We start from the raw sequence: 25,545 nt of genomic DNA, 5'->3' as shown, positions 1-25,545 counted from the left end.
GATCTGGCCATGTTACTGATGTTTTTTGTTAGAACTTGCATCTCTCAATTTTATCAGCTTTTATTTGCTAGTTTTAACACTGTTTTTCTCATGTTGGAGCTTGGATCCTTTTTCTTTCTCTGCTTAATTTTGTAACTTAATTGAGAAATCAGGCTTCCAACATCAATCTTTGGGAAGACAACATGTAACCAAATATCCAGGCTTGAGAACACTGTTTAGTGAGCAGAAGAGAAATTCAAAGAGTAAGACAACCTCAACTAAACACTTACATTAAAATATAACTGAGCTCCAAGGTTTTTTCTTTTGTCACGTCAAAACCCTCGATTAACCCTTCCAAGGCAGCTGTACAACAACTGCCTCCTTTCAGGTTAAAATTGTACATATTATATTATGCACTGTTCTGAGTGACACATTCTCAGTAGCTTTGAAGGGCTACAAAAATAACTTAAGATACTAAATGTTTTACAACTGGAAAACAGAACAGAACCAATAAACTTGACTGTAATTAAAATTGAAAAGAAGCATGATACAATACTTTGGATTAACCAAATATGCAGATGCCACTTGTACAAGATTAATGATTACACAACATCACCACTTTCATTGAACAAGGAAGTGAAGACAGGCCATGGGAAAGCATGTTGTTTTCCCAGTTGACCCTATCCATGGAATTCTAATCAGTTAAGTGTCATATAATTTCCTTCCTGAGATCATGAGGGAAGAAAAAGAACTGTTAGTACACGATGCAAGGAGAAGCCATTCTCAATTTCTTGAAATAATCAGTTCCTACTGTTTTCCTTCTCCAATCCTCTAAATTGCTGGGGAGGGCTTCTTGCAGTGGGACCGACATCTTTGCTGTCAAAGGCTTCACCTGCAATAGTATTTGTATTCCTCTCTCTCAAGGGACTGCTATTTATGGTCACTGAGGCCATAGCACGTGGTAATTTCAATGGAATGTCTATTGGTACTGTTTCATTTGTGGTCTTCTGAGCTTCAGCGATATCTTCTGACTTAGCAGAAGCTGGTGTTGTGTTCTGAATAATCTGAACTAGTGATTTCTTTCCCCACTTCTTTCTCTGGTTTTGCTGCTGTGGTGCCCCTGAATTGACCTGCAGCATCATTTCCATAGATTAAGGACCCAAAATGTTCATAATCATTATCATTGATGGCAAATATAACAAACTTGAAGAATTATTAATTTAGCTGTTGAGTGGTCAGACAACTTTCAAAATTTCCGAAATGGCCATCTATTATAAGAGCTTAATATGTATGAACACTGTGGCCTCCCAGTAAGATCCCCATCATATTTAGTAGTATATCAACTGACCCATGTTGGAAGTCTAGGAACAAAAATTAATATGAGCATAGGAGATATGACAAAGAAAACTTTGCTTAAAAGGAAAGAAATATCTGAAGAATCAGATTAGATTTACAAAAAAAGAAGCAGCATCAGATTGTCAGTGTTTGCACTGACACTTCTGAACGCAAAAACAAAAGCAATCCCAGCCCAGATACAGCATACATCCTACCACACTCCAACTCAGACATAGGTTCCTCTGTACTAGTCATACTCCTAGTCATTGACAAACATTTGTCTCACCTCCTTTAGGTGCCCAGTCGGTGTTAACTATCTTACTTGCATGTTTGTTTACACCAAAACCCCAGAGAGAGAACCAGAGAGAGGGAGAGAAAGTGAGAGAACGTACAATTTTGTTTCCAATATCTGATAGTGGTTTTCTCTTTGGACCATTGCCTTCTGTTACCTCAACAGGCTTCTGTCCAAACGCACTCTGAAGCAGCATAGCACCGTGAGTAGCAAGTTCCTTGCTGCTATCTAAATCTGATTCCACAATGTCCCCATCACCTTCAGTTATCTCACCCTGCGGTGACTCCTCTCCTTCTAACTTGATAAAGTCCTCTAACCTGTTGGCACATTTAGCGGACATACATCCGCAAGTGTCCCCACATGAGGTGCCGGCACAACGGCATGCACATTTGGTGGTTTTGCATTTAGATTGCTTGCTACAAGAGCAACACACCTCGGATGCAAATTTTGTGACCCGAGGAGGGCAAACTGCTTCATCGGATGTGTTCTCAACCTCTTCCAGTGTGAGTGGCGCTGTCTGATGAGGACCAGGCTTTAAATCCTTCTTTGGCTGCCTTTTGGGTTGTTTTAGTTCAGATTTTTCCCATTCTGAATCAGATGCTATGTCAGAGTGGTAAGACTGTTCCGATTCTGATGTGTCCATATCTTCTAAGCCCGTCCAGAAGATTTGAGAACTTCGTGGAAACTATTGCCAAGTGGATAGAATTGAAATGAGTAAATGCAAATCTCATTAAAATACATAAATAGATGGATATATTCACCATCGTAAATAAATAAATAGATATAAAACGAGAACCTTCCGGAGATCATAGTTGTGCCCTTCGTCCCCATTGTTTGAGTTTTGAGCACCAGGTGTGGCATCAGTTTCCAGTGCAGTTTTCTTTACATTTACATTCTGTTACAAAGAGGTACCAAAGAAGCATGAGTGGTAAGTCTTAGTTTTTTTCACACAATCTCTTGTAGTCATGCCAAATATTCCGGATTTGCAGGTAAATCGTACAAGATAGAAATTTGGAATGTTGTTTTCTAAGCTGCAAAAAATGGTTGTACTTGTTGATGGAAATGACCTTACTGGATAACACTTCTCTGCTTACTTGCTATGCCATTCGATAATTTTTAGACACCTCCATTTCAGACTACTTTACCAACTTCCAAGCACAAGCGTAGTAATGAATATAGCAATCTCAACAAAATAAAAAAATAATATATAAAACTGCAATAGCATGAGTGCTGAACATAGTTACCAGAAACTCTTTCCACACTTGTGTAACTTGTTTTCATGGGTATTTATCTCGGTAACCAAAAACAAAACTCTCTAGAACTTAATGAAAAACATTTTAGAAACTAAAAGAAAAGGTTTTGAAAACATTTCTGAAACTTGTTATGAAAACACAAAAACTCCTAAGAATTTAATTGGAAAGTTCTTAAAAAGTTCTCTACGATACATGTTTTCTCAAGGAATGATGTTCAAAATTACAAATCAAGTGTTTTGGGCAACTAATGCAATTAATTAAATAAAATACATTAAAATAATTATTTTTTATTTTATTCAAGGATGGTTGTCAGTGAGAGTTGGCATTAATTACTTTTCTAATATCTCATTTTTGGTAGAACCTACAATAAAGTCTCGTTCAATTCTTTGTTTCTTACAAGTTACTAAACGTTTCTTGTTTGTTTCTTGTTTGTTTCAAAGTCAATTCTCAAACATTTATCATCATTTCTTAGTGTTCCATTTCCTATAAATCTGTTCACCGCATTTCCATTCTGTTTCTTGCTCTGCTTCCGTTCCTGTTTCCTATTCTGGTAAATACTGTACCACATAGTCAACATGTAAACGTCATAGGAAATAAATGATTTCAGTGGACGCTAGAACCAAAAAAAATTAAGACAGGAAGCTAATAATTTCGGCAATAAAAATCATAGTGCAGAAGGTGCTTGTGATAATCCAGCCTTAATCATCTAATAAGCATAAAATTGCCAATACTAAATTATATTCCCAAGAAAATGGTATTAAGCAGCATGGACTGAATATAATACACATCATATATCACACATGATCCTGGTAAATCAGAAAGGAGATCTAAGATGTGTTGTAAACATTAATATTTTTGCTTATACCACACTTCAAAGAGGTAACGATTGACGAGCAAACATGATTAATCAACAGAAAGTGATCAGATAGACTAACCAACAACTTCTGCTGGTGCATTTCTGCCATCTTTGCTTCCAACTGGCGTAACATACTACTTAGTTTGACCACCTTCTCCTTCTGCTCTTTTACAATCGAATCCTTTTCTCGGCAGTCCAATTCTCTATCCCGCAACTGGCATCTGATCGAGTCACATAAAATAATTGCAAACAGCCCTCAGTAATCAATAGTTAAATAACCGCTCATTGGCATTCTGATTTTTAATAGATAGATAGTTTTAGGGCAGACTTCATACTTTGAAGAGGACGCCAGGTTGAACAAATAATTCATAAGATTCTTTGCTTCAGCAAGGGAACGGACATGATTCCAACGACCTTTACCACTAAATAATCTCTCCCTCTCTTCAGCTTCAGATAGTTGTGATGCCATGGCAACAAGGGTGCTAGAGGAAGTAGCCAGCATGTTTTCTAGGGCAAATATTCTCGAATTTCTAGCACCGGGGGACATTGCTGAAGGCCAGTCCCTGCAGAATGTAGATTACATTCAAATGTAGGGTACAAATGTACTACAGGAAAATGTATGCATGCATATATGCATAAAAGCAACTGAACTCACCCTACTGCTTTCTGCTTAAGCATTTCAGATTCTTCTTTCAGTTTAGCAACTTCCTTAGCCATAGCAGTCCTCCTGTTAACAAAATCATGTATTAAAGTTGAATGTACGATGGTAAACTGAAGGTGGGAGCACAAAAAAATAATATGTGTCTAACACTACTTAAAACAGTGACCTAAGCAGAAAAAAGTGTGAAAATAGAAAATTCCTAGAGATTAATTGTGCACTTCCAATCTCCAGGTCAAACAAAGAGCCAGTAGATATGCACTTTAAATAGTTTCTAATCCACACAAAATTGCTATAATCATAGCCAACGGTTTTGAAAACTACCAAACTAGAAAGAATTTCAAACAAAGAGAACAATTTTATTGAAAGAAAAACCATGAAATACTAATTTGACCTCGAAATCTAAGACCTAACTCTTTCTATAAAATGACAACAGACATCACTCTTCAGTGTGATAACTACAGTCAAACAATTATGACCTTGTCCAACCTATAAATATCTTTGTGCTGGTAAGCATGATAATATAAAGCTAGACACAAATTCTACAACCATAAGACAACCAACAGACGAAGTCACCCTTCCAACACAGAAAAACTAGCTTCTGTACATCTGACTAATTAAAAGAAGTATGTTGGACTTTTTCCTAACTCAAGCTCCTTTCCCCCTGCTAGGCAACCTTCTCTCCTATATGATGCAACTTCTATAGATGCTTCGTTTAAGTATAAGACTTCTCAGACTCTTCACTATACTCCTTAAGTAGGGGTGGGCACAGGTCGGGTCAGGGATGGGTTCTCAAAACCAAACCCAACACCAAAACCTGAACCCAAAAAAACCTAAACAGGGTTGAGAAATCAACCCATCCCCACTCCGTTCCCATATCCTTCAAACCCGTCTCCAACCCCGCATCCCCCATCAATCCCCGGCCCATCCTTGGCTCATCTCTGCCCTACCCCACCCCATTCACCCGCATAAGATCCCATTAAAAAATTTATAAACCTATAAAAACTATAAAAAAATACCATTAAAACCCCACAACATCAAAATCTTTTTATTTAAGCCATAGGGTATTATCTTTCAAGTGAAAAATGCTTTAAAACATTTTTTTCCTTAAATATCCCTAAGAAACTTACATTATTGTATCATTAAAATATATGTTATTCATATATTTTCTAAAGGGCATTATAGGTATAAAACCCTGTGGATCGGGTTCAAGGAAACCCTTCCCCAGGTTTTCGGGTCAGGTCAGGTTCCCCTTGAAAACCGACCCATGCCCATCCTATTCTCAAGCACATCTTTCTCAAGCTCTTTCTGCTTAGGAATAGGCAGAATTAGAATTTTAAATATACAAACTCTTAATGATTAACTTTTTAAGTTTGTTGATGTCATTTGATAAGCTACACAATTTTTCTTTTTGAACCACAGGCACAAATAATAATCACTTAATTAATTGAACAATTGTTGTGCCTTACTCTTCCATCTGCCTCTCATACTTTGACCGAACTTCTTGCACTCGAACTATAACTTCCAACTCATGTTCAATTGCCTGCATCAATGCCTTTCCACCACAGAAAAGAAAATGAAAACAGTATTTATAAAATAGTTTGCGGCAAATATCAGAATACAACAGCAATTAATTACATAAGTTAAAGTGGTAGAATTATAAACAAATAATTCAGATAGAATTCTCAAGCACCTGAATGCTAGGACGACTTCCATTTCCACCACCTATCTCCCGTGGAGATGCCTTCCGTGCTTCTAGAAGCTCTTTGAGTCTTTTAGTAGCCATAGCAGCTTCCTCAGACTTCCGTTGCAAAACCTATAAGTTAAAAACAAGAGACTGTTAGTCTCGATCATCAAAGAACTGTAGTGGATTATTTTTCCAGCATTGAGGAGAACATATTGGCTTATTAGTCATAAGGATCTTTACCATCTTTTGCCTCTGATTCAGAGCCAACAGTTTATGCATCTCATATTCATTTCTCCTCCCCTCCTTCCTAAGCTGATAATGCGGAAAGATTGAGATGTTCATTACGGTCAGCTATCAGTTTGACCGACAATAACAGAAAATAATAATAATAATTAATTTTTATTAACCCTCAAATTATCCTTTGATTGGATGCACTGTTAAAGAAACTCCCACGATCCCTGTCTCTACCTGAAGAACCTCCTTTTCTCTTGAAACCTTCCACATCCTAAACTGCTCAGATTCCTGCTTGATCTTATGTTGCAGCTGAACCTACACATTAATGCCAGCAATGAAATGAAGGAAACCATCACCTAATTCAGTTACTACTCAAACTTTCATCTGGCAAGGAGGGACCACCTTTTGAGCCTTTATTCTTTGGATTGAATCCTGTAGCTTTTTTGCTGCATCATCACTTTTCTGTTTTTGCCTCAAGAGTTGTGATTGTGCATCTTGCTTCCTCTTCAACTCTGACACCTAGCAAGAAAAAATGAAAGATTCATTTAACTTCTATGTGTGTACCACATATCCTCTACCAAGATAATGTCACTCCTGACCGACCTGAGATTCAAGGCCATTCAGCTTCTGAAGGTATTGTTCTTTTAACTTTTGAGCACCATCATCAGAGGAAGATGAAATATTTGCAAGATTAAGACGCAGCTCCTCAATCTCTTTCTGCAATATATAAAGAATGTAAGAAATCACGTAAGATGGGAGACAATGAAAACCACTTTAAGGTAGCACAATTACCTGCAAAGCTTTCTTTTCCTGTTCTAACTCCAATAATTTCTTCTCATAGTGTTGCTTGAGCACTGAGGTATCAACCTTTGAGAATCTTTTCATTTCAGCCTTCAATAAGCAGAATGGAAACTATAAGAAAAAGGCATAAAGATAATATTTTCATAAGGCACAAATGGATGAACTAAGATCATGTGCAGTGAATTTTTTTTATCTTCACTTACTAGACAATAATCATAACATTTGTTGGATTAAACCCAAATCTATCCCAAAATGACTAGTCATTTAAGAGGCCTATTGATCAACCTTATAACTTATTAAAAAAAATTCACACTTCTCAAATGTGAATTTTTTTCCCACTCAACACTTCCCCTCACATCCACGTTTACATATAACGGGCCTAAGATGTGGGCATAAACTCCCAATGGAGTACACAACACACAGACCCCCGCCTCATGGAGCCTGCAACACAGATATCTTAGGAAGCACAAACTGGGTCTCAGCCCACCCTCACAACTTGATCTGATACCACTGTTGGATTATGCATGATTCCATACAAAATAACTAGCAACATAGGAGGCCTATTGCTTAACCTTATAACCCATTAACATTTCTTCATATTTCTCAATGTAGGACTTTATCCTACACAACAACATCTATTTCCAATTTTTTTTTTGTTACCATTAAAAAGAAATTGATGAGCAATGTTCTTTAGCATGATGATAAGAGAAGAAATCTCGGTAAGAAGCTTTAGGCGAGAGAAATTTTTGAAACAATTCGTTCAAAAAAGTGAAAAATAGAAAAGAAACCAGCACAGGTTGGGAATTGTAGCACTGCAGACATGCAATCAACAAATTGACTAATATAAGCATGACAAAAAAAATAAAGAGTCAACGCACTGATGTACGGTAGCCTATTTCCATTCATTATTCAGCTGAAAAAAATTTCAGATCATAAAATAATAGAATAGTTTAATCAAATTGACACGAGTGCATGAAGCACTCCTACAGTAAAATGTGTACAAATGTATTTTCTCTATAGAACTTTCAGATGGATTGATACAAACAAATAATACAACAAGGCACATGCACCTGAGGATTCAAATCTAAGAGACAGGTACAAAACTTATTTTTGTGGTTGCTTGCCTTCAAGGATCCACATGAATTGATGACAGAACTTAAGCTTTTCTAAAGACAGTGCTCTAACAAGTAATACAACAGGAATAGGCACAAAAGTGAAATTAATTGTTAGTAGGTTTCACTGCAAAAATCATTGATAAAAAATAATCTCTTAAACCACCTGGCATGCTTCTTAAATGCATACTAGGGTTAATAATGAAGTACATGTTTCCTTGTTCATCCATAATTTGGAGGGAACCTAAACATAACAAGTGAAGCAATGATATGCTGACACAAGGCAGTAAGGTGAAATTTCCATTATAGGACTCCAAAGTAAGATAAAAAGCTTCAGCCATACAATCATTACCTCCTTCTGCTCAAGTCGTTTGTCCAATTCTTGGAGCTCCTGATCTAATATATCTTGGATGGAGGAATGTTCCCTTTCCTTTTCAGCCTCATCAAGCTCATCTGTAAGCAGATTCAAACATGACACCACAGTTGAAGTGAAAACCAGTCAAATGTAAGAAAAAGTAACTAAAACACAATTAAATCTTCCAAGTTGAAATATCTTACACACACGAACTACAAAGATTAAGTATAACAACCATAAAATATGTGGCCCCAAAATTTCACATGTTTTGTATTTAAAGGAACGAAACATAAGTATATCATATCTACCAGAAATTTCCTATTAATTCAGTCAGCTCCAGGAATCATCTTATCAAAAATTTGATAACCCTTTAATCTCATACCATTGAGGCTAGGGCAAAATGCCTCTTCGGAGTGGAGCCCATCATCCTCCAATTCAAGGCAACCAATTAAGCTATTCTTGCTGGAGTTACTAAAGTTTTGAAGCCTGTACAATTCCCCTTCTAGCTCTTGAATCTTTGCAACATAATTTCTCACTAAATCAGTGTTCTGTGAAGCATGTAAAAAATAAGAATGAGACCAACTCATATCAATATCAGCACAAGCGAATGGCAAAGATAGTAAAAGACAAACTGCAAACCTGATTTCCATCCATGTCATCAATCTCCTCCCAGGACTTTCCCATTTTAGCTGATTGAATTTTCATGATCAACTTGTCTTTCTCAACCTGTTTAGTTGGTGTAACAGCAAGGTGAACAGGGGCATTGAGTATATCAAGGAGAAGATAGACTTTAAAATAGTCAAAACAGTTTTTCATTTTCACTTGAATTCATTTTTACAAAACTGTATGTCCAGGAAGTTGAAGAGTACCTTTTTTGAGAAAGAAATCAGTGGTATACCAACAGCTAAACTTAACAGAATTTTTCTGTGGTTGGAATTGCCACTGGTTGGTGAAAATTGCTCAAGAATAAAATAAAGAAGTCCTCTCCCATACAAACACCAGGATAATCTCATATGATCCAAGATAATCTCTCTATGAACACCCAATCAGCTTTTAAACTTCTAATTATGTACCTTAGCATTCCATAGATCATAATATCATCCAAACTATATTTCTTATTAGTTCTCTTTGTTTCTCTGTAAGATTTGTTTCCTTGTTTTCTTTTTTCTTCTTGTTTTTTAAGGGGCTTTCCCCCTTCCTTTGCCTCTTTGCCTTTCACAAAGAAACAAAAAAACTTGCACAAACCACCTCCAAATATTCCTTGATGAACACCTAATACTTTAAAACTCTACAATATGAAAAATTAGTAAATATTTAATCACTTTATTTGTTAAAACAGTTAACTCATGATTATATTTTTTCTTTAATACACCTTTTATCATATATGTTTTCTAATTGTACCTCCTTAGCAACAAGATTTGCAGCTATCTCTGCTAACAAATTGTGTATACCTGGGCATCCAATGCACATTGAGCCAAACGGTCACAAGCGCTTTGACTCTCTTGAAGCTCCTTGCATAGGTCTGCATTACTTGCTTCAAGGGTTGAAATTCTGTGTCGAAGAATCTACACCAGGAAAAAAGAAAAAAAAACAATATATTGAAACATCAATTTATTTAACAACCAATAACCGGACATCTTGAATCAGAGTTACCTGAAGCTCCTCTGATGGCGCCCCTTCACCATGGAAGAAGAGGAGCTCAGCTTGCAACTGCTCAAGCTGACTCCTCATCTTCTGCATCTGGGCAGCCATTGGATCCCGATTTATCTACATGTAAATTGGTGCATTTAGACCATCTCATTGTTGATAAGAGCGAAGGAGAGAGAGAAGGAGAGAGAGAAAGAGAGAGAGAGAGAGAGAGAGGGAGAGAGAGAGAGTGATTATCCCATTCGATTGACCAACATACAATAGCCTTATTCTGAATGTTGCGAGCACGATTTGCATACTTCAAAGTATTAAGTGTTTCCTCGGCATTTGTATCTGCAGGACTGACACAAGCTATGCAAAAGGAAAAAAGGAGTCATTTCTAAATACCAATAGAAGATAAGCCACAGAACAGACTTCAGATGCGTTTAGGCAACTGAATTGCAACTAGCCTTCTGGCCCAGCTTAGCCCTGGTTTACCTAAAAAACTATATAAATGATAACAATGTAAACTAACCTATCATAACTGTTTTACTGTTACCACCAAGCGAATCCTGAAAAGCAAAACGAAATTTTTTTGTCAAACAACATTGAAATATTCAAAAAAAGTAAAGGCATTCTTCAAAGGAAGCATTGCTAAAGCATATTTCTTCAAAAGAAGCATTAATTACTCCTCCATATGGCAAGAATTTTTGAGACCATATAAGAAACTCGCAGAATAACATGATTCAAAGCAACAGTTGGACTGTGTACTAAAAGAAAGTAGGCAAAGGCCGATTGAGTTCTTTGCAAATTAATGAGAAACGACATATTTATAATTTTCTATAAAAATGAATGCAGGTTTTTTAATGAGGACCATCTATTTGATTTCCTGCAGAATGGGCATATGGCAGGAAAGCAATGAATAGGAACGACCTAATAGCTGTTTGATTTCATGGGAAGAATGGGTGCTGAAACACCACATGATGTTTGAGCCCCACGTGTATAAGGCCTAGAGAACAGGAATATGTTACTATAGAACTGTCACATACGAAACCAAATAAACATGTTCCAAGAATCTGAGGAAAGACAAACAGAAAGCAGACAACGTCAAAAGGAGGACAAACTAACTAAAAGAATTCTCTTGCCTGCAATAAGCGTGTTAACTTGCTATCCCGATATGGAACATGCCCTCCTTTTCGTTTTTTGTCATCACCCAAGGCACTTATCACGTTACCCAAAGAGAGTAAACCTTTATTTATATGAATCCCTATATAAAAACCCTGTGTTAGAAAGTAACTACCAAAACCAAGACCGATCAACCAACTCTACAGACAATAAAACATATTTACCTTCTTTGAAACGCAGCCCGTCTGCTCCAGTCCGTTTTGCACGCTCAGAACCAGCTAGATCCACCAAATGAAACTTTGCACAAAGAATATCATCAGAAATTTCATCATTGATTCCAACAGCATTTGTGCAGTCAGGGATTTTCTTTTGCTCTATACATATTGTAAAAATAGCATGTGATCGACTATAAAAAAATAAAAAATAAAGCACAAAGAAAGAAAGTTAGACGTCTGCATGTAGCAGAGAGAAAGAGCATTAGCAATATTAACAGAAATGAAAAATTTAAGTTTACCTTGACTGACTATTCATGTTTGTACTCCCAGTAGCACGAGATAGAGAACCTTGAGCCAAGAATGAGGACATTTCTTCTTTTGATCTAACTTCTGCCTCTATGACGCCTGCAAGGGTTATTCCACCATTGACTGTCTCTCTAATCTGAATAGGAGCTTTTGATAGAGCCGATGTTTTAGCAGCAGTCCCATCATTTTTAGTAGAACAAACTGGAGTCGGGTCTAATAAATCAAACACTTCTTCCTTGAAGATCTGTGAGCCAAGAAACATTCTTAAGTAGTTTGGGAGAAAATCATGATGGAATGTCGCTTTCAAAAAAAAAAAAAAACTAAGTGAATAAAAAACACTATTGAATGGAATGTTATCATCGACACGAATAGGATATAACTGATTGCAAGGTCACACACATCGGAGGGCATTGGGTTTAGTGAGTTGTGCATGTCTGATCCAAATAAATCATGTATTGCAACATATCAAAGATTAGTACTTCCGCCTATCAAACATGGGCAAGTTATGGCACAAGAAAATCATACTACAAGATTCAAGGTTAATTGCCAAGTAATCACTACCTCAATAAATGACACTCTAATAAGAAACTCCGTGCTTTCTTTCAATGCTTCTACTTTTGAAAATATGGTATCCATTACTTTTGGTATTATTCCACAACTATTTGCATCTGCTGTATAATTAGTTCCCATCGTGTAGGTCTTGCCTGAACCAGTCTGAACCAACAAGAAGAAAACAAAATAAACTTCAGAGTTTGTATAACACTGTGCAAATTGAAACTTTTTTCCAGAGGAAACTATTTTAATTATATTAACCAAACCAAATCTGACCTGTCCATAAGCAAGAACAGTGGCATTGTATCCGCTGAATAGTGACTCAACCAATGGAGCAACACAATCATCAAAAATTTGAGAAGATGGAGCTCCACCGCCTCCAAAGACATGATCGAATGTGAAAGCATGAGAACCGATCTGTACCTGTTTAACCAAATGAAAACAGTTCTCTCAGACTTTGTTAATTATAAAATAAATGCTCTCTCAATCTGCGAACCAAACAGAAAACTGCAGAATGAGTTTTAGAATTTGATCCTGAGACAGAAAAACTTTATCATTCGCTAATGTGCCATGCCTAAATTAAACCAATTTTTACCTTCTCAGACAAGAAACTCAGTTGAATTCAAATCAGCAGTGGGGAAACACATTCACTTGCTTCATAATAGGACGCAGTAGTAAGGAAAACTACTTAACAAACACAAACTAGGCAATGATGCAAAGAACACAATTAAAAAACAATAAGCTTAGTTACGAGGCACAAAATTAAAGCAACCAAATCAAACCACGACTGCGTACCTGCGGTTCCCCTGACGTGACCGTCACACAGTCAGTGCATCCTACAAGTAACTCCGTTGCAATCAACGGCCGGATATTAACGGCAACTTTGACACATTGTGAAGTGTCCTTCTCATAAGCGTTTCCTCCGGTAACTACCTTCGTATCTGTAGTCTCCATTAACTAAGCTTCTGAAAGAAGCTGATGAGTCTTAGAACCTCCAAACCCCTGAGCAAATGAAAAATAATAAGACAACAATTCAAAGGATGCACAAGACCAAGACGCTTCCCAAAGCTGCGTTCGGAGCCCAGAAGCAAATCCAGAACATTACAGATCAAAAAAACCCGTCATCCACAAACTTCCAAGCCGCAGCTCAACTGAAAACACAAACAAAAACAACGAACCGATTTCGAATAGGTGGATGGATTTCCAGTGAACTAGCGAATGGTAAGATTTGACAAACAGAGGAAGAAACACTAAAGAATGAAGCTTTCTGGAACAATGGAACCGTGTGACCTTGGATCAAGGTGGTAGTGGAGATGGAGATTCGCTGGATGTGTCTTTCACGGACCGAAAACAGGGAAATGTAATGAAGGAGAATGGTGGAGAAAGGGGGAGATTTAATTGGATTGAAGACAAAGCGCCCGCGTCCGAATTCAAAATCTGTCACGTGCGAGGGTGGTCGGGAAAAACCCCGTTTGGGTGACATGTGCGACACAGAAGCAGGCATTATCTAGGGAGCAGAGGCTGGCCTTCAGAGACCCAATACATTTTGCCGGTCCGGTTCTAATAATCCTCTCAGACTTGGGAACCGAGTTGGCGACTCAATACACAGTTTCTTTCTTCTGAGTCCAAATGTTGGATGCAGGGTGAGTGAGGAGAGACCCATAGAAAATGAAATCCAACCCGTTGACTCGATTCACCTCCTTTCAAAATCTATTGAGTCGACCCAGTCAAGTCATGGGATCGACCTCACCATGGTTATTCGACTAGTTGGTTCAACTCATGACTCAATCGAGTCAACACGAATTTGTCCAAAGATGAACTGAGTTTATTAGGGAATTATTTTAGTTTTCCGTAGAGTTTTTAAAGTTTCTTCTCTTTTGGTCGATTATATGAATTTCGACAACAAAAAAAATTGCAATGTTACAAATTGAAATTACGTTAATTATATTATTAAAAATTAGTTCTTAATCTTATTTTTGTAAATAATTAGGGAATGCAGCTAAAATTATAAATCAAAGTTTGTTTTCAAACTTTTTACAATTAAGAAAATAATAAAAATATTCAAATAATTTATAATTTTTATACGTATAAAGGTATTAACAAATTTATAATTTAAATACTTATTGGACATGTATAATTAATAAAAATAAGTATTTACAACTTTGGTGGAATACACATTCCTTTAAAGGGTACTAATATTTCCAAGCTTCAAACATGATATAATGTAAATAATTGTGACCAATTGACCACCCACATTTATAATCATAATAAATCTTTTTTTTTATTTCATAAACAATCAATATTGATTTGCACTAATTCTCAGTCAACAAAAGAAGGCAAATTAAAAACTAGGGCAAAAGAAATTTACAAGAAGTAGTCAAATGCAACTAAATTTAAGAACCAAAAAAGTAGATAACCAACTTTACCATTAAAATGAGAGAAAGAGAAAAACAAATTTAAAAATAAAAATTTGTCTGTAATATTCTTACACATCGCTATTATCGTAGTTATCTGTAATTACATAATTAAAAAAATACAAATTTTCTTTCGCTAAATTTGCTCATCTTGTATTTGAATACTATGTTGGAATTTTCATAGGGGTGCGGTTTACAAAAACCCAAACTAATCCCTGACCTCGAAACCTGAATCCAAAAAACCCGAATCGTCAACCACGTCCTTGTAAATTTGATTTAAACCCAACCCGTCTCAACCCTATTTTATATTTGTGTCTCGTATTTGAGTCGGGTTTGGGGTGAAATTAGAAATGTGAACCTAGTTTTTTGGGGTGAAGTCAATGTTTACTCTAAAATTGGACCTCTAATGGCTAAGTTTAATGTATCAACAAAATTAATTTAAGATAACATAACCCCTTTCCTTGTGTTATTCGAAGTGGTCAAAAAGTGTTGAAAATTAAAAAGTTGACATTAAAGAACAACAATCATAATGTTTGTTAAAGAAAAGCTTTGTTCTTAATAGTGCCATTTTGCCATTGTAAAAGTGTTGGCGCCATTAAAGAAAGGCAGAAATACCGGTTCGAAAGCTTAAAGTTGTTCAATTCAGTCGGGTCAATTGCATGTTGCTCGCCTAATGGTGACAAAAAGCTAATCGTTGGACTCTTTCAAATTTGAATTTGATGACAAGGAAACAAAATGGCATTTGACATTAATTGAGTTTTTTAAGGGAAAATTTTCAAGTTTAATAAGGATTAATGAGTTCAATGGCCGGATTCCACTCGGGTAGGAATGGCACCAAGTCAAACTGGCTCCCACACTATTCGACCTTGGTTTGAGAAAAAGTTTAGCTTAATTCAATTTTTACGTGACCTTGGTTCTAGTTTAAACTTAAAATAAGACTCGTTAAATATAATAAACCAAAACTCCGACTCGAGTTTTCAGGTGTCTGAGTGGGTTTTTGAGTTTGGGTCCGAGTAGGAATAGTGGCAGATAGTGGTTTTTCCAACTTGGACTTGAACCTGACTCGAGATTTATGAGTCCCGTGGCCAGACTCGAGGCGAGTCAAAAGAAACTCAGCCAGAACATAAGGGTCGAATCCCAAATTTTTTACTTCTCGTTTGATTCAACTATGCTGAGTTACGAGTTGACTCGGCGAGTGGGAACACTACAAAAGCTGTAAGACGGAGTAATAAAAAGTAACCTAACGCCGTTAGATCTTAGCCGTGGCCCGTCTCTGACAGTCCCACGAGGCTCGAGTTCTCCATTTCAAAATGAACGGATCTGGCGTTTTCGCCGCCCAAACCAAAGCTTCCAGCTGTTCGTTGCGCCCGCTTTCCGGTTTCAAATGTTCAACGAGTCAAATAAACAAAAAGATCCGTTCGTAGGTCGACGCAGGCCAGGAGAGATCTCAGGTGAGAAGATACTCTCTCTTTGCAAATTTTTCCATTTTTCTTTTCTCCAATGCGAGTAGTTTCCTCGTGTCTTCTGGGCTTTCTGTTTACTCTGTTATGACATCTGAAAGTGGGAGCGTTCGTCCGTGAGTCCCGAAGGTATTACTCTTGTTTTTCCATTTATTTGTAAATTATTTATGTTTTTCGTTAATGTAGCTTCTGAACGAAACGAGCCTTCTTATTCTCTCATGCAGTTTAGGTTGGAGAATCTCATTCTGCCCTCCTCTTTCTCCCGATTTCTTTGTCCATCTTCCAATGATTTCTCTGTCCTTAGAAATTTTTTCTTGATTTCATTGGTCAATATTTTCTTCGAGGTGCTTACCCTTCGTCCTCTATGACGTTCTTTTTCCATCTATATTTAATTTGTTCCGAGTTTTAGGACATTATCGCAACTTCGCACACGGGACTCGATTTTCCCCAAGTCACAGCCTGTTAGTGTTTGGATCTCAAGATGCATTCTCCCCTTTAGTACTGTTCTTGTTTTGAAAAAATTCGTCAAACGGTAACAATGCTCCTTGGTGACACTTTTTTTTTTTTAAATCGAGAACTCAAATGACCTCCGGAATGGATAGTTGTTTCGTTAAGTTCTTGACTTCTCATGCTGCTTCTCATCATTGTTAAAGATAGTTGTATCCTCAACAGCTACAAGATAGAATTTTCAGCATTTTTTTCAAAACAAAAAAAATTATAGTCATAGAATTAGGTTGTAATTGCTTTTACAACATTCCAAATGCTATCCGCAATGCTGTTTCTATGAAATTATAAGACAGACTACGGTCTGATCTAGCCTTTCGATTGTTCATGTTGATTATCATGCTACATTGAAATTTGATGAGATTGTCTTTGAACAGCTGCATTATAATAGACTCTCTTTTCCTCCTGATTTTGCTATCAGATTTGGTGGCGGCATAGAAAAGGCTCCCTGTCTCCCTCACCTACTTCCTTAAAGCCAACTTCTTGTAGGATGTTGCTTTGATCTCTTATCTAATCTTCCGTTCTGATGTGCCAGCAAATCGTTGATTAGATTCATATAAGAAGCATCGGAGATGGATGAAATCTGCAAAGAACTAGATGAAAAAAGAGCTGAACTGGAAAGGCTCAAAGAAAATTACAAAGTTAAAGCAGAACTATCTGAGAGCTTAATGAAATCTCATAATGAACAACTCATTAAGCTCCAAGAAGCCAAATTGGAAATCGAGAAGCAGGCTCTAGAATTGAACAAAAAGAATGAAGAACTATACCTGGCTACACAAACAAAGGAAGATCTTAAACACAGACTTCACGAAAAAGAATCAGTTCTGAAACATTTGACTTCCACACAAGACCAGCTTCGGACAGGCTTCAGTGAGAAGGTTCAGAAACTGGAAAGTGAAAATAAGGAACTCTTATCTGCCTTGGATGAAGCAAATGCCAAACTTGATGATCAGGAGACGAAGATCATCAAGTATAAGGTAGAGGTTGAAGGCCTGAAAGGACTTGTATCTGCTTCAGAGAAGAAGCGTTTGGATGCAGAGCAGAGATCCAAGGCACCTGAGGAACTCAGACGTAGAGACAGTTTGCTACAGGAATTTGAGGAGGAAAACAGGAAACTAGAGGATAAGCTCAAGTGGAAAAATGAACAGTTTCAACATCTTGAACAAGCATATGAGAAGCTGAATCAACAATTTGAGGCCAGTAGGAGTACCTGGGAATCAGAGAAATCATTGTTGCTTGAAGAGATCTCTACACTGCTGACAAAATTAGAAAGCCTATCTAGGGTTCTGGAAGCTGTTCAGTCCCAGTTGGGACTATGCAACCAAGCCCTGGCTCATGAACAAAGTCAAAAGAAACTGCTTGAAATTCAATTGATTGAATCAAAAAGGCAGTGCGAGTCTGTTGCTGAAGAGTATAAAGATACAAAGTCAGCTTTAGAAAGCTTGACTCAAAGAAGAGATGAAGAAGTTGCATCCCTGAGGAACTCTTTGGCTGCAACAAAGATCCTTCTGAAGGAGATGGAGTACAAACAGTTGCACCTTGAGCAAGATAATCAGGATTTAAAGGAATCCCTAAAGGAACTCCGAGAAGCTCAGATCAGCCGAGCAGGTTCCTCTACCTCTCTATCAAAACTTCACCAAAAATTCAGAGGATTAGAGCAGGTGCATAAAAATTGTTCTGTTGTGCTCAAAGCAAAAGAAGCCGAATTGAATACTCAAATAGAAACAATAGAGAAAGAGTTGCATGCATCTCAGTTTCAATTAAGCTTGAGAGATAGGCAGATCAAGGAATTGCGCACAGAATTAGAAGGTTGCTACTCTTCACTAGAGCAACTAAAGATACAAAATGAAGAAATTTCCATGACCCTCTTGGTACTAAAGTCAGAACTTCCGATGTCACCAGTGAAAAGTCACAGTTCACTGATGGATATGGAACAATGTCTTGGGATGGCAAAAGAACAGATTATCCTTTTGACAGAACAGTTGGAGCAGAAGGTCAATAATTTAGTTGAAGCTGAAGCAGAGATTGAGAAAGGACATAAGTTGGTAGCTTTATTAGCGGAGAAGTATGAGTTTACCGAGCAGCTGAATCTTCTAATACAGAAAGAATTCCAAAGTTGCAAAGAAAGGCTAGAAGAATCATACAAGTGTCAAAATGATCTAAAAGAAAAGACTGCTCAGAAGGAGAGAGCTATTACTGATAATCTGACAAAAGTATCTGATGCTTTAGACAAAGCAAATTCTGACTTAGCAGAGAGAGAATTGAGAGAAAATGCAATGGAATCTGAAATATTAAGATTGAAAACAGTTGCTGAGCAATTGGAGGTTTCAAAGAAGAGTGTTGAAAGCGAGTTGAAGGCCTGTTGGGAGAAAAACGAAGCGATCTTGGAAGAGATAGAAGCTGCCAATCTTTCCAAGATCAAGAGTGAAAAAGCCTTGGTGGAAGCAAATAATAGTTTTTCCCAAATCCAAAGTTGCAAAGAAAGGCTAGAAGAATCATACAAGTGTCAAAATGATCTAAAAGAAAAGGCTGCTCAGAAGGAGAGAGCTATTACTGATAATCTGACAAAAGTATCTGATGCTTTAGACAAAGCAAATGCTGACTTAGCAGAGAGAGAATTGAGAGAAAATGCAATGGAATCTGAAATATTAAGATTGAAAACAGTTGCTGAGCAATTGGAGGTTTCAAAGAAGAGTGTTGAAAGTGAGTTGAAGGCCTGTTGGGAGAAAAAAGAAGCGATCTTGGAAGAGATAGAAGCTGCCAATCTTTCCAAGATCAAGAGTGAAAAAGCCTTGGTGGAAGCAAAAAATAGTTTTTCCCAAATCCAAAGTTGCAATGAAAGGCTAGAAGAATCATACAAGTGTCAAAATGATCTAAAAGAAAAGACTGCTCAGAAGGAGAGAGCTATTACTGATAATCTGACAAAAGTATCTGATGCTTTAGACAAAGCAAATTCTGACTTAGCAGAGAGAGAATTGAGAGAAAATGCAATGGAATCTGAAATATTAAGATTGAAAACAGTTGCTGAGCAATTGGAGGTTTCAAAGAAGAGTGTTGAAAGTGAGTTGAAGGCCTGTTGGGAGAAAAACGAAGCGATCTTGGAAGAGATAGAAGCTGCCAATCTTTCCAAGATCAAGAGTGAAAAAGCCTTGGTGGAAGCAAAAAATAGTTTTTCCCAAATCCAAAGTTGCAATGAAAGGCTAGAAGAATCATACAAGTGTCAAAATGATCTAAAAGAAAAGACTGCTCAGAAGGAGAGAGCTATTACTGATAATCTGACAAAAGTATCTGATGCTTTAGACAAAGCAAATTCTGACTTAGCAGAGAGAGAATTGAGAGAAAATGCAATGGAATCTGAAATATTAAGATTGAAAACAGTTGCTGAGCAATTGGAGGTTTCAAAAAAGAGTGTTGAAAGTGAGTTGAAGGCCTGTTGGGAGAAAAACGAAGCGATCTTGGAAGAGATGGAAGCTGCCAATCTTTCCAAGATCAAGAGTGAAAAAGCCTTGGTGGAAGCAAAAAATAGTTTTTCCCAAATTATAGATGAAAAACATAGACAGTTGGACAGTCTCCGTCAAGAGGTTGAGTTCCTTGAACAAGAATCTATAACAAGAGAAACAGAAGCAGCTGTTTTTTCTGCTGGCAAGATTTCACAAGCATCTAGTCAAGAAAAACAGGCACTTAAGCAGATTGTTGAACACAAAGATAAGAAAATAAATGATCTCCAATTGAAGCTTGAGCTTTTGCAGCAAGAATTTACAAATTCTGTCAATGCTGCAGTAAATTCAGTTGCAGAGAAACAATCTGAAATTGATTCCCTGTACAACACCTTGGAGAAGATTTTAGTGGCTAATATTCTATCTGAGATTCAAGTTCAGTACTTGGAAGTCCTGATTATGGAACTAGAGGAAGAAAACAGAGGCCAGAAACAAAAATTAGAGTTGAAAGAGAAATTGGAAGATGAGTTGAAGATGAAAATTCTGACAAAAGACAGAGCTAAAGAACAGCTTAAGGACAAAATTAGAACATTGGAGAGCCTCGCTGAGGAACTTAGAACTGAAATAAAAGGATTGTTTGAAATTAACATGAAATTGTCTTCAGAAAAAGATGAACTCTTGAGTGAGGCGAAATCCTTTTCTGATAAGATGGAGGAAGTATTAGGCAAAGATGCAGAACTGATAGGAAGCCTCAAAATGCTTGCACTCAGTGCTGGAATAGAGGAAGAATTTGAGGAATATATGAAAGAGGATGAGATGTTCAGTGAAAATAACAATGATCAGAACATTCTACCACCTCCAAGAATAAAAGAGGAGAGATTTATAGGCAGAAGAGCACCACTGAAAGACCTAAATGCTTAGACAAGAGATATTTGACATTTGTCACATTATGTTTATTGTTGGAATTTTTTCAACCACAAGAAACTCTGTTCCAATGTACAATGTAAAGAGGATGTACCATAGAGAATTTGAGACTGATTCTCTATGCATGGAAATATATGTTTTGCTGAATGCGTTATGGAAAACTTCCTTTTGTTCTCCTGCCTAAAAAGGTTTTTAAGTAAAACTTGTGAGAACTATGTGACAAGCTTCCAAGAGTAGTTTTGTTTCAGAGAAGGCTGCAGCCTGTGTTGTATGTAGTTTTATTAAAACAGTTTCAGCAAGCTTTTGAATATTTAAGGCTTCAATATAGTGAGCCACATCCAACTACAAGTTTACTTCCCTGGTTAAACAAATTATATACAACATCAAACATCGTTGACACGTGCTCTGAAGTCAAGATGACAATCATGTAAATGATAGAGCAAATTGATTCTTTTTAAGAAGCAAATTGCTTGATTATAATATTCAGCCTAGTCCTTTTGCATGATCTCAATTACTTTATTTGGTCAGATAACTCATTCAGCCTATCATGGAATTGGTTCCAACTACAAATATCAATCAGGATGCCCAAAAGCTGTATCTAAATATGTGCTTTTATAAAATCAGATATCAATCGGCAGCCCACTTAAAATGCTTTCACCTTAATCAATGTAAAGATGTCTCTAAAATTTACCATCTCAAAAGATGTACATATACTAACAGCATCCTGGATCACATGGGAATCAATACAACAATTTTTTTTTTTTTGAGAAAGTCAACGCTGCAATCTGTCTCGAAGGAATTATTTTTTCTTTTCCTTATTCTGCTCGGAAGAATTTGAATTGCTTGAAAAGTGGGCCAAGCCCGTTCTCAGAGCCCCACAGTCCACCCCATTACCAACCAAAATGCTGGTTACACCCATTTTACTGGCCTGCAAAGTAAGCCCAGAAATACAAAAGTCAGTAAGTGCTTACCCAACTTAAATCGCACAAAATATAGCAGCTAAACATTTCAAGAACAACATATGAATAGAGAACTTCATCAGCTAAAGAACACACATAATGACACAAACAACCACACACTTGCACAAAGAGAGCGAAGAGAGAGTGCTACCGCTTCAATATTGCGATCCTCATCATCAAAAAATAGCATGGAGTTAAAAGGTACCCCAGTCCTCCTATGGATTCTCTGGAAGTGTTCAGTCTTATGAGTCCAACTAGAGAAGATTTCCTGCACCATAACCATTGAAGGACACTCATAATCACCATGTATATGGAACAATTACCAAAAGGGAACTTAACAATTGCATGCCTACAAAAATAAATGAATGAATATCATACTAGATATAGCAATTTTGATCACCACTTTCATGCTTGCAAGATTGAAAATTTTAATATGTCATGACAATTCCCTTGGGCCTAACACCTGTCACAGTTGACTAGGCCTTAAATCAAGAGTTGAAAGACACATGCAAAGTGCTCCCTTCACAGAAAGAGCGCATTCTTTCACTTTTACTGGCAAGGTATATGCAATGGGAAAAATGCTGGAAAAGAAATTGAAGACATTTTGGTATGCTTCTTTGATAAAGCATCAAGCTACAAAGTTTTTTTGAGATCAATGAGAAATAGCATTCATTAAGGGGGCTCAAAAGAGCAAAGGTACCAGAGATGATCTGTGAGGACCAAGCCTGAGCATAATGCCCAACAAAGAACAACAGCGAAAAAAGAAAAAAGAGTCATAATGGGAATGAGCTGCTGACAGCAAGGTGCCATCAAATAGCTCTTTTCTAGCTAAAGGATCTGCAACACTATTGACAGACATAGGAGTATCCAGCCAAGTGACGGTCAAGTGACTGCATATGTCCTCAATCTCATCAAAGTACATAAAATCTCACTGACGGTACTTTCTTTTCTGATGCCCATGAAATAACAACTAATGAGTTGCCCTCCACAAGAAGAGGAAGAGAAATGATTCAAGGGGAGGGCCTTCAACTCTCCACTGTGGACTCACACGGGCCAAATACGTTGTATCAGATGGATTTCGCCCCCTTTTCAAGGCTCCAGGCCGTGCTTCCCCTTCCTAGTTGTAAAATTTAATTGAAATAAATTAAAAAAAAACTATATCATGGACAATCCTTTCATCACTTAACTGTTGGGTAGCTTGGCTTTGACTTAGAGTTGATTCAGCATGAAGAAGCCTCATATGTCCCTTTCACTTAAATTTGAGAAGTTCAGATTGAACAAACCTTCTATTATTATCAGAGATAACAATCCATAAACTTGAAACTTCAAATCCCCCTGCATTTTCACAATGAAGGGGATGGGGTTGAATGATTTTAAGAAATATGTAGCATTTTCTACCTAATTGACAGCAATGACTCATTAAATTGTCAGTCCTTGACCTGATCCCGAGCATGAATCAAGAGAAAAATAGGAAGCAAAAAGAAATAATTTGCAGCCACCAAGAACACTATACAGCACAGAGAAGAGAAAAAAGTTGAATTAGGGACAATTTGGGAGATTTTCATAAATACTAAGAAAGAACATAACAATCTAGACGATGAAAATAGATATATCCCTATGTTTCAGCCTTTTGATGAAAAATGTCACAATATTCTGTTTGTTCCAGAGGCAATTTGAGCTATCTAATTCATTAGATATTTTTATTGAATCAAACCAATTTATTTGGTCCATACGATAAGTTAAAGCATATTCACATAAAAAAAGAAAATCAGTATAATTCCAACTAGAGCTCACCTGGGCCACAAACATGGACTGAATCCCCAACTTGTTAAGAAATTTTTTTGCTATATCTGCGGTGGGTGATCGAGATGCAATGGCTATGTCAATGCCCTTATCTTTGAGTGCATACAAGATGCCCCTAGCTTGTGGATAAAGGGATGGCATTTCATTTTTGGAGCGGCATTCACTGAAGAAAGAAATTTCAAGATGGATCATCAGCCTTATATGTAGTTATTGTTTGAAATTGTAATAATATATATGGGAAAATGGGACACAGTCAACATTGTTTCTTCTCTTCCATACCCTTCAAAGTTTGAAAGGCCCAACTTGCACTACTAGAAAGACTAGCCACAGATGCAAAATTGAGTCATGGGTGTGACGTTGAAAAGAAGCCATAGAAATAAAGATCCAGTTCATGATAAAAACCAGAAGGTATCCAAAATATTCAAAACCCATAGAGGTTGACAGGATTATAAAGTGATCCAAACTCACAAAAGAGATGTAGAAAGGAAGCCAAAGAAATAAAAATTCAGTTCATGATAAAAAGGCAGAAGGTATCCAAAATATTGGAAACCCGTAGAGGTTGATAGGATTATAAAGTGATCTAAAATCGCAAAAGACCAGTTAAAAGTTGCTTATGACGAGAAGAAGAAGAAGAAGAAGAAGAAGAAGAAGAGGAAAAAAAACTCTAAGATTGTACTTTTATTTCTTAGAAACTGAAACTACATTTCATTCTTGCAAAATTATGGATTACTGAGATCCGGAGGCCTACATGTAACTGCCTCGGTGATCGAATGCCATACAATATACTAAAGTAAACCTGTCCTCTCGGTTTGAGTTTCCAAACATTCTCCAGTAGTTCCATTTAAACTATCGTAAGTTCAACAACTGTTCGGATAGTGCTATTTGGTTGTTATCGTTGCATTACCAAAATATAAAGTACCTGTTGTCTCCTCTGCTTGCCTCTTTGAATGCTTAGATGGTAAAACACCAGTACTCGACACGAAACCAAGTAACAGGGAGCCTAACAATTCGCAACTCCCAATGAGAACCAAAACAAAAAGCTGAAGACTACTGCCATTAGGACTATTAACAGCATAAACATTCACCGCAAGCCCGTTTCAAATTTTTCTAAAAAATGAATAAAAGCATAAACGTCGACCAATTATAACACAACCGCAAAGAAACAAGATTGGGTGAAAAGACAAAAGAAAAATTTTCAGTTACCAATAGAAAGGCCAGAGCGTGTAGTCGAGATCAAAGACCACCAATCGAGGCAGAACCTGAAACATTCCAATGATCCTCAACGCGTCCTCTTTCACTTTGTCGTCCGCCATATCTACGGAGAGACGAATCGTATCCAAGCTGGAATCAAGATATTCTCCTTCTCCGCGCTCCTCGAATACCGACTCGAGAAATCTGAATCTTTGACAGGGTTATATTTGACATTATGGTTTTCCATTTACCAGACGACACGTATCCGGTAAGTTGTTAATATCGTGTCGGAGACGAGTTATTATAGCACGCCCGAGTTATGGAGTACGCGAGCTACTGTTCGAAACGTGTCCGTCTTGTGCGGCTCTTGTCGTTTACCGTTGGGGCGCCCACCAACCGCTGTAGTCGTCTTACGAAATTAAAACGTGCTCGATAGCTTCGGACCACTTCGTGGCCAGGATGGAGTT

General features: G+C 37.2%; 3 protein-coding genes across 3 annotated transcripts; 1 reads left to right on the top strand and 2 right to left on the bottom strand.

The window, feature by feature from the left end:
• Nucleotides 1-257: 257 nt before the first annotated feature.
• Nucleotides 258-13,721, bottom strand: LOC137951058 (kinesin-like protein KIN-4C). The gene is made up of 27 exons (XM_068797617.1): nt 13,565-13,721; nt 13,182-13,388; nt 12,663-12,809; nt 12,396-12,548; nt 11,828-12,078; nt 11,538-11,719; nt 11,334-11,455; nt 10,724-10,760; nt 10,469-10,560; nt 10,216-10,329; nt 10,014-10,127; nt 9,202-9,288; nt 8,945-9,110; nt 8,560-8,660; nt 7,087-7,185; nt 6,898-7,011; nt 6,697-6,813; nt 6,529-6,609; nt 6,301-6,372; nt 6,067-6,189; nt 5,843-5,928; nt 4,371-4,442; nt 4,051-4,278; nt 3,795-3,936; nt 2,403-2,501; nt 1,707-2,291; nt 258-1,109 (listed from the first exon to the last, which is right to left on the bottom strand). The coding sequence occupies exons 2-27, from the start codon at nt 13,338-13,340 to the stop codon at nt 780-782; spliced, it is 3,873 nt and encodes a 1,290-aa protein (XP_068653718.1). The 5' UTR covers nt 13,341-13,388; nt 13,565-13,721; the 3' UTR covers nt 258-779.
• A 2,465-nt stretch (nt 13,722-16,186) lies between these two features.
• On the top strand, nt 16,187-21,332 carry LOC137952200 (uncharacterized protein At4g38062). The gene is made up of 2 exons (XM_068799274.1): nt 16,187-16,251; nt 17,186-21,332. Exon 2 carries the CDS (start codon nt 17,337-17,339, stop codon nt 21,120-21,122), a length of 3,786 nt encoding a protein of 1,261 aa, XP_068655375.1. The 5' UTR covers nt 16,187-16,251; nt 17,186-17,336; the 3' UTR covers nt 21,123-21,332.
• Nucleotides 21,333-21,737: 405 nt separating this feature from the next.
• On the bottom strand, nt 21,738-25,261 carry LOC137951059 (uncharacterized). Its single transcript, XM_068797619.1, has 4 exons — nt 25,091-25,261; nt 23,879-24,050; nt 22,236-22,352; nt 21,738-22,053 (listed from the first exon to the last, which is right to left on the bottom strand). Exons 1-4 carry the CDS (start codon nt 25,198-25,200, stop codon nt 21,925-21,927), a joined length of 528 nt encoding a protein of 175 aa, XP_068653720.1. The 5' UTR covers nt 25,201-25,261; the 3' UTR covers nt 21,738-21,924.
• Nucleotides 25,262-25,545: the final 284 nt, after the last annotated feature.

The sequence above is a fragment of the Aristolochia californica genome, unplaced genomic scaffold, assembly GCF_029961685.1.
Source record: "Aristolochia californica isolate CCGP_79_NKW_82.1479 unplaced genomic scaffold, dmAriCali1.0.hap1 SCAF_15, whole genome shotgun sequence".
Lineage (NCBI taxonomy): Eukaryota > Viridiplantae > Streptophyta > Magnoliopsida > Piperales > Aristolochiaceae > Aristolochia > Aristolochia californica.
Note: the sequence above shows the minus strand (reverse complement) of the source record. Positions and strands in the feature narration are given on the sequence as shown.

Excerpts from the sequence above, each read along its gene's own strand:
- LOC137952200 (XM_068799274.1), top strand. The coding sequence starts at position 17,337 with ATGGATGAAATCTGCAAAGAACTAGATGAAAAAAGAGCTGAACTGGAA.
- LOC137951058 (XM_068797617.1), bottom strand. The coding sequence starts at position 13,340 with ATGGAGACTACAGATACGAAGGTAGTTACCGGAGGAAACGCTTATGAG. Across the intron at positions 9,289-10,013 it reads AATGTGCATTGGATGCCCAG|GTTGAGAAAGACAAGTTGAT; the intron begins GTATACACAATT and ends CCAACTAAACAG. Across the intron at positions 6,373-6,528 it reads GAGAAAAGGAGGTTCTTCAG|CTTAGGAAGGAGGGGAGGAG; the intron begins GTAGAGACAGGG and ends CCGCATTATCAG.
- LOC137951059 (XM_068797619.1), bottom strand. The coding sequence starts at position 25,200 with ATGGCGGACGACAAAGTGAAAGAGGACGCGTTGAGGATCATTGGAATG. Across the intron at positions 24,051-25,090 it reads ACGCTCTGGCCTTTCTATTG|TGAATGCCGCTCCAAAAATG; the intron begins GTAACTGAAAAT and ends TTCTTTCTTCAG. Across the intron at positions 22,054-22,235 it reads AGGATCGCAATATTGAAGCG|GCCAGTAAAATGGGTGTAAC; the intron begins GTAGCACTCTCT and ends CTTACTTTGCAG.